This window comes from Chlorella variabilis (genome assembly GCF_000147415.1).
Source record: "Chlorella variabilis unplaced genomic scaffold CHLNCscaffold_26, whole genome shotgun sequence".
Lineage (NCBI taxonomy): Eukaryota > Viridiplantae > Chlorophyta > Trebouxiophyceae > Chlorellales > Chlorellaceae > Chlorella > Chlorella variabilis.
In genome coordinates this window covers 1,846-8,594 of record NW_005435062.1, presented here as the reverse complement: position 1 = coordinate 8,594, position 6,749 = coordinate 1,846, and the positions used below count along the sequence as shown (strand labels likewise).

General features: G+C 62.1%; 1 protein-coding gene across 1 annotated transcript; it reads right to left on the bottom strand.

The window, feature by feature from the left end:
• Positions 1-2,635: 2,635 nt before the first annotated feature.
• On the bottom strand, positions 2,636-3,075 carry CHLNCDRAFT_139651 (hypothetical protein; the record flags this gene model as incomplete). The annotated part of the gene is made up of 2 exons (XM_005843781.1): positions 2,636-2,678; positions 2,849-3,075. The coding sequence occupies 2 exons, from the start codon at positions 3,073-3,075 to the stop codon at positions 2,636-2,638; spliced, it is 270 nt and encodes an 89-aa protein (XP_005843843.1).
• Positions 3,076-6,749: the final 3,674 nt, after the last annotated feature.

Sequence of the window (6,749 nt, the reverse complement as noted above, 5' to 3'; positions counted from 1 at the left end):
CTGCGCGCTCCACCACGGTCTTCTCATTCAGCTCGCGGGCAAAGTGGTTGAAGACGTCGATGTGCTTGAGGATACCTTTTGACCCCCCTACAATACACCCTACATGGATGTCACAATGTGAGTAGTAATGCACCCCACATGCACCTATATAGCTCACATTTCAGCAGTGCTGGCTGGGCCCACCCCGTTTGGGGGGCGCCAGGGCCCCTGGGGGTATTTTGGGGCGGAGAATCGGATTCCCCAGGTCAAAATACCCCCAGGGGCACCTGGAGCCCCCCAAACGGGGTGGGCCCAGCCAGCACTGCTGAAATGTGAGCTATATAGGTGCATGTAGGGTGCATTACTACTCACATTGTGACATCCATGTAGGGTGTATTGTAGGGGGTCAAAAGGTATCCTCAAGCACATCGACGTCATCTACCACTTTGCCCGCGAGCTGGATGAGAAGACCGTGGTGGAGCGCGCAGCAGCAGCTTACCTTCGCCAGTCCCTGGAGCTGGCGCTGACCAAGCCGGAGCCCGAGAGCAGCAGCCAGCAGCAGCCAGTAGCAGCCAGCAACATCAGCCAACAGCAGCAACTCCCAGTAACACCCAGCAGTACCAACAAATTTGCCTACTACTTACAGCACATTCGCGGCGGCCTGCCCCTCTCCCAACCAGCACATCACTTGCTTGAAGTCTATGACCCCAATCTCCGTATCGCCCTCACTCGCTTTAGAACCAGTTGCCATGACCTTCGCATCGAACGGGAACGCTATTTGCCAAAGGCCATCCAGGCCTCCACCCATGAACGCACCTGCCTCTTGTGTGCTTCTCCCGCCATTGAAGACGAGACCCATATGGTTTTCCACTGCCCCATTTACGACCATCTGCGCTTTGAGTACGCAGATCTCTTCCCCCCTGATTTGCCCACGTCCATCCCATGCTTTTTGTCCCAAGACCAGAATAGAGTTGCTTCATTTATCAATGACTGCCATGTTTTACGCCGCCGCAATGCGTGTATGAGCCTCGTTGGCTCCGAATCCGCTCTGTAAGTCAAGTCAAGTCAAGTCAAGGGGCCCCGGGGGCTGGCGTCGGCATGGCCCTGTCGCATGCTGTCCTACCCTCTCCCAGCTAGGATACCTTTTGACCCCCTATAATACACCCTACATGGATGTCACAATGTGAGTAGTAATGCACCCTACATACACCTATATAGCTCACATTTCAGCTGTGCTGGCTGGGCCCACCCCGTTTTGGGGGCTCCAGGTGTCCCTGGGGGTATTTTGACCTGGGGAATCCGATTCTGCGCCCCAAAATACCCCCAGGAGCCTCAACATGCCCCAAAACGTCGATTTGAAAAAAACTGCCTGGCGGCGGCGCCACCACCGCCACCACCTATGACCTCGCCTCCTGCCATGCCCCATCCATGCCTCTCCAGACCCTCCCACCTGCCCTCCCCCACTATTCCACATCCCTGGATGTGCCAGTGGCAGCTCAGGGCCATCCTGCACCCCAGCATGGCACAGCAACAGCTTCTGAGGTGGCGGCGTGGCGGCGGTGGCGGCGCAGCGAGACTCCCTGCTGCCAGCCCTGCTGGCATGCCCCACCCATGCCTCTCCAGAACCTCCCACCTGCCCTCCACCACTATTACACATCCCTGGAAGTGCCAGTGGCAGCTCAGGGCCATCCTGCACCCCAGCATGGCACAGCAACAGCTTCTGAGGTGGCGGCGTGGCGGCGGTGGCGGCGCAGCGAGACCCCCTGCTGCCAGTCCTGCTGGCATACTCAGGCCACCTCCCACCTGCATGCTACCCACCAACCCAGCATCCCAGGCTGGCATACACATCACTACCGAGCCCCAGACCAGATGGCACCAGCACAGCAGCTCACACCAGCTCTGGGCAGCATGCGGTGCCGCTTGGGTAGCGGCAGCAAGCTAGCTGGCTCGCCGACCCGATCGCCCGGTGGCCACAGCCAGCTCCCATCTGCATGCTACCCACCAACTCAGCATCCCAGGCTGTCATATACATCACTACCGAGCCCCAGACCAGATGGCACCAGCACAGCAGCTCACACCAGCTCTGGGCAGCATGCCCGCCGTCCAACACCGCGGCGCCGGGAACCCCAGGGTGGCTCGCCCAGCTCAAGCGGGACAGACAGCTCGCCAACAGCAAACTCGCTTTGGAGTCCCTGCGCTCCCTCGCCAAGCGTTATGATGTCAGACTGGCCAAGTCTACCGTGGACATGGGCGCCTGGCGCACGGCGCTCACCAAGAGGCTGGATGACCTGATCGACACTGAGAGTGCTGGGCGGCGGGCAACGAGGCTCCAGGGGAGTTCGCTGCTGCGCCGATCCAGCATTGCTACAACATCTAGCCGCCGCCGCAGCGTCAGCAGTGCCGCCCCTGGGCAGCTTGCTTTCGCGGCAGCGGCGGCAGCGGCGGAGGGCGGCGCCTGCAGTGAGCAGGAGGGCGCCGCGGGTGGGCAGGGCCTTGGGGCTCTGCCAGGCACCCCCAAGGCCCTGCCCACCTCCTCCGCGAAAGTATGCAGCGTTCTTGTGGGTGCCCTGACACCATCTTCCGCTGCCGCCCAACTGCCGCAGGTCGCAGCGGAGGCGGAGGGCGGGGCGGCGGCCTCGCAGCCCACCAGCGTAGCCTACAGCCTGCTGCAGCAGCAGCTGGCGGAAGCCATGCAGAAGCTGCAGCATCAGCAGCAGCAGATTGACAGCCTGCAAGAGCAGGTGGCTGCAATCTCGCACACCAACCTGCAGCTCAAGCAACAAGTCGCCGCATCGCACGCCGCTGGCATGCGCCAAGGCGACCGCCTCATGGCAACAGAGCTTGGTAGACTCTCTCCAGCTCCATCCACGCTCGCTTGGCGGTGCCGCAGCGCTCCAGCGTGGACAGGTGGTGCTCCTTCACGTACAGGCCGATGGTGGCCAGTGCCTTCTGGTCAGCTTCATGCTCGACCGTGTCGCTCTCCACAGCGGCCCACAGGCCCTTGGAGATGAGGACATACTTCATCAGGATCCGCCAGGTGGCATAGTTGTCCACGTCCAGGCACTCAACCACGGGCTTGCTGGCTTCCGCAGCCATGGTGAGGGATGAAGGTACAAAGGGGAAACTTCCTTGGGGTTCAGTTGGTGCAGCGGGGGCTGGGGCCCATAACCTGTTGTGAGAAAAGGGCTTTACACCAGACTGCAGAGGGCAGTCACTGAGGAAGGGCACTAGGAGAGAATGACAAACAAGGCGAAATGCAGGGGATTATATGCATGCATGGGAGAATGGCCAGATGGCGGGTGGCTGCCAGATGTCGCCGCCAGCTGGAGGGTGCTGACAGATGGCATTGGGTCGGGGGAGCTGACCGTTGGGTTTTGCCAGCTGGCGCGGGTGTGGGGCGCGTGGCTTTCGGTTTGGCCATCTGGCTTTCGGTCTGGCCGCGTCCCAACGCGGTGGGTGTTGTAGGTGAGCAGGCTGGACAGCTGGCGGGCGCTGGTGCAGCCAGATGGCCCGCCGTCCAACACTCCCACGCAGACTGCTCAACTGCAGGGGGTGATGCCCATGGCGGTGCGGCAGTAGTCGAACTTGGCTGCCGGCACGGGCTTGGTCAGGGAGTCGGCGACCATGTGGTCAGTCTTGATGTAGGAGAAGGAAACGTCGTTGCGTGCCACGCGCTCGCGGGCAAAGTGGTAGATGTTGAGCTGTGACAATGCCACGTGTCCAGTCTACACATCCGCTGCACTGATACCCTCATTCCCGCCTTTCCCGCCCCAGACACCGCAAATTGTGTTTCCCCACCCCATTCCCAGTTGATCGACACTTGTGCCACTCCCTTTCGTGCACCTGACCCAGCCATTATGCTCACCGATACCATGATGCCTTTGTGCCGCATCGTACCCGCATCGTATCAGGAATATCCCAAGTATATGCCGGGAATATGCTCCTCCACCCCAGATCTATTTAACGCCGCCTCTAGTGCGAATTTACTACTCTTGCTGCCTTTGTAAATACCTCCCGTCAACAGTAGATGACGTCGATGTGCTTGGAGCGCATGGAGAAGACGGGGTTCTTGAGCAGCTTGATGGCGCCCTGGCTATCAGCCAGCATGGGGATGGTTTGGATGGGCTGGCCAAGGTTGCCCAACAGGGTGCGCAGCCAGAGGGCCTCCTTGATGGCGGCGGCTGCCGCCATGTACTCGGCCTCGGTGGTGGAGGCCGCCACGGTCTGCTGCAGGCGGCTGGACCAGCTGATGGCACCGCCGTTGAGGATGAAGAAGTAGGCGGTGGTGGAGCGCCGGGTGTCGATGTCGCCGGCGTAGTCTGCGTCGCAGTAGGCCTCCAGCCCGGGGCCGCCAGCGCCAAAGGTGATGCCGTAGTTGGCGGTGCCCGCCAGGTAGCGCAGCACGCCCTTGGCTGCCTGCCAGTGGGCGAGGCTGGGCTTGGACATGTAGCGGGCGAGAGCTCCCACGGCTTGGGCGATGTCGGGGCGTGTGCAGACTGACAGATACAGCAGGCTCCCAACCAGCTGAGCATAGCCGGGGGTGCGTGCGTCCATGGGCTCGCCGACGCTGGTGAGCTTGGTGGCGGTGCTGAGTGGGGTGCTCAGGGGCTTGGCCTCACCCAGGTTGAACTTGGTCAGCAGGTCAGCCGTCATGCGCTTCTGTGCCAGCTTGATGGTCCGGTTGGCGCGGTCGCGGATGATCTCCATGCCCAAGAAGTAGGTGACAGGGCCCAGGTCGCGGGCGTCGAAGGCAGCCAGGATCTGGACCTTGGTGGACTGCAGCTCGGCGACGTCGATCGAAACGACCAGTATGTCGTCGACATAGATGAGTAGGTAGATGGGGTCGGCGCCGGGCTTGATGAAGAGAGCGGGGTCGGCGCTTGACTCGATGTAGCCCATCTCTTCCAGCACGGACTTGAGCTTCTTGTGCCAGGCCCGGGGCGCCTGCTTCAGGCCGTAGAGTGCCTTGTTCAGGTGGCAGGAGATGTCGTTGTTGCCCTCCTCGTAGCCAGGGGGCTGCTGAATGTACACCTCCTCCTCCAGGTCGCCGTTGAGGAAAGCAGTCTTGATGTCCAGCTGGTGGATCTCGTAGTCGTTGGTGGCAGCGATGGACAGCAGGGTGCGCGGGGTGGTAAACTTGCTGACGGGGGCGAAGGCGAAGACCTCCTCGTAGTCGATGCCCTCGCGCAGGATGAAGGGGCCGTTGGGCGTGTGCAGCAGCACGTGCCCGGCAGTGGTGGCTTTGCCAGTGCCGCCGTTGCCAAAGGTGATGGTGATGGCCTCCTTCAGCAGGTAGGGGTCGAGCAGAACAGAGGAGTCGTGAGTAAGGTGGCAAGATGCACCGGTGTCTAGCACCCAGCGTTGGGAGCTGTCACTGCCCTGGCTGGTGCTGCAGCTGTTCCGGCTAATGTTGTGGCTGCGCCGGCTGATCCTGTTCTGGCTGCTCCACCTGGTGTTGAGGACACCCCCCCGTCCGCTGCTGGGTGGCCCCAGGCACGGGGGCCCTGCTGAGGCTGACAGGGCAATGGCAGCGGCAAACCGCTGGTGCGGGCGCTGCTGCTGGCGGCGTGGGCGCTGCTGGTCTGCCCGCCGCTGCTGCTGCTGCTGGCTGCGCTCCTGCGCCAGCTTCCTACACTCAAACTTGTGGTGCCCCAGGATGCCGCAATGAAAGCAGGGGCCCTTGGACTTGCCACCGGGGTGGTTGCTTGGACGGCCCGGCCCGGCGTGGCGGTCCTGAGCGTTGGCCATCAGCGCCTCTTCGCTGGGGCGCTCTGTCTTCTGCTCGTTGTGCTCCACGGTGAGCAGCTTGGGCAGGATGTCATCCAGGCTCAGGTCCCCGTCGGTGGTGGCGGTGATCACGGTGGCCATCGTTGCATAGGCAGACGGCAGGCCGGACATCACGGACCAGGCAATCTCGGTGTCTGCCACATCCTGGCCGGCAGCGCGCAGCTGGGCCTGGATCTCCTTGGCACGGGACACATACTTGGTCAGGGGCTCGGTGGCGCCCATCTTCAGCTGGCTCAGCTGCATGCGTAGTTGCAGCTTGCGCGCGTTGCTCTTAGCTTGGTAGACTCTCTCCAGCTCCATCCACGCTCGCTTGGCGGTGCCGCAGCGCTCCAGCGTGGACAGGTGGTGCTCCTTCACGTACAGGCCGATGGTGGCCAGTGCCTTCTGGTCAGCTTCATGCTCGACCGTGTCGCTCTCCACAGCGGCCCACAGGCCCTTGGAGATGAGGACGTACTTCATCAGGATCCGCCAGGTGGCATAGTTGTCCACGTCCAGGCACTCAACCACGGGCTTGCTGGCTTCCGCAGCCATGGTGAGGGATGAAGGTACAAAGGGGAAACTTCCTTGGGGTTCAGTTGGGGCAGCGGGGGTTGGGGCCCATAACCTGTTGTGAGAGAAGGGCTTTACACCTGACTGCAGAGGGCAGTCACTGAGGAAGGGCACTAGGAGAGAATGACAAACAAGGCGAAATGCAGGGGATTATATGCATGCATGGGAGAATGGCCAGATGGCGGGTGGCTGCCAGATGTCGCCGCCAGCTGGAGGGTGCTGACAGATGGCATTGGGTCGGGGGAGCTGACCGTTGGGTTTTGCCAGCTGGCGCGGGTGTGGGGCGCGTGGCTTTCGGTTTGGCCATCTGGCTTTCGGTCTGGCCGCGTCCCAACGCGGTGGGTGCTGTAGGTGAGCAGGCTGGACAGCTGGCGGGCGCTGGTGCAGCCAGGTGGCCCGCCGTCCAACACTCCCCACGCAGACTGCTCAACTGC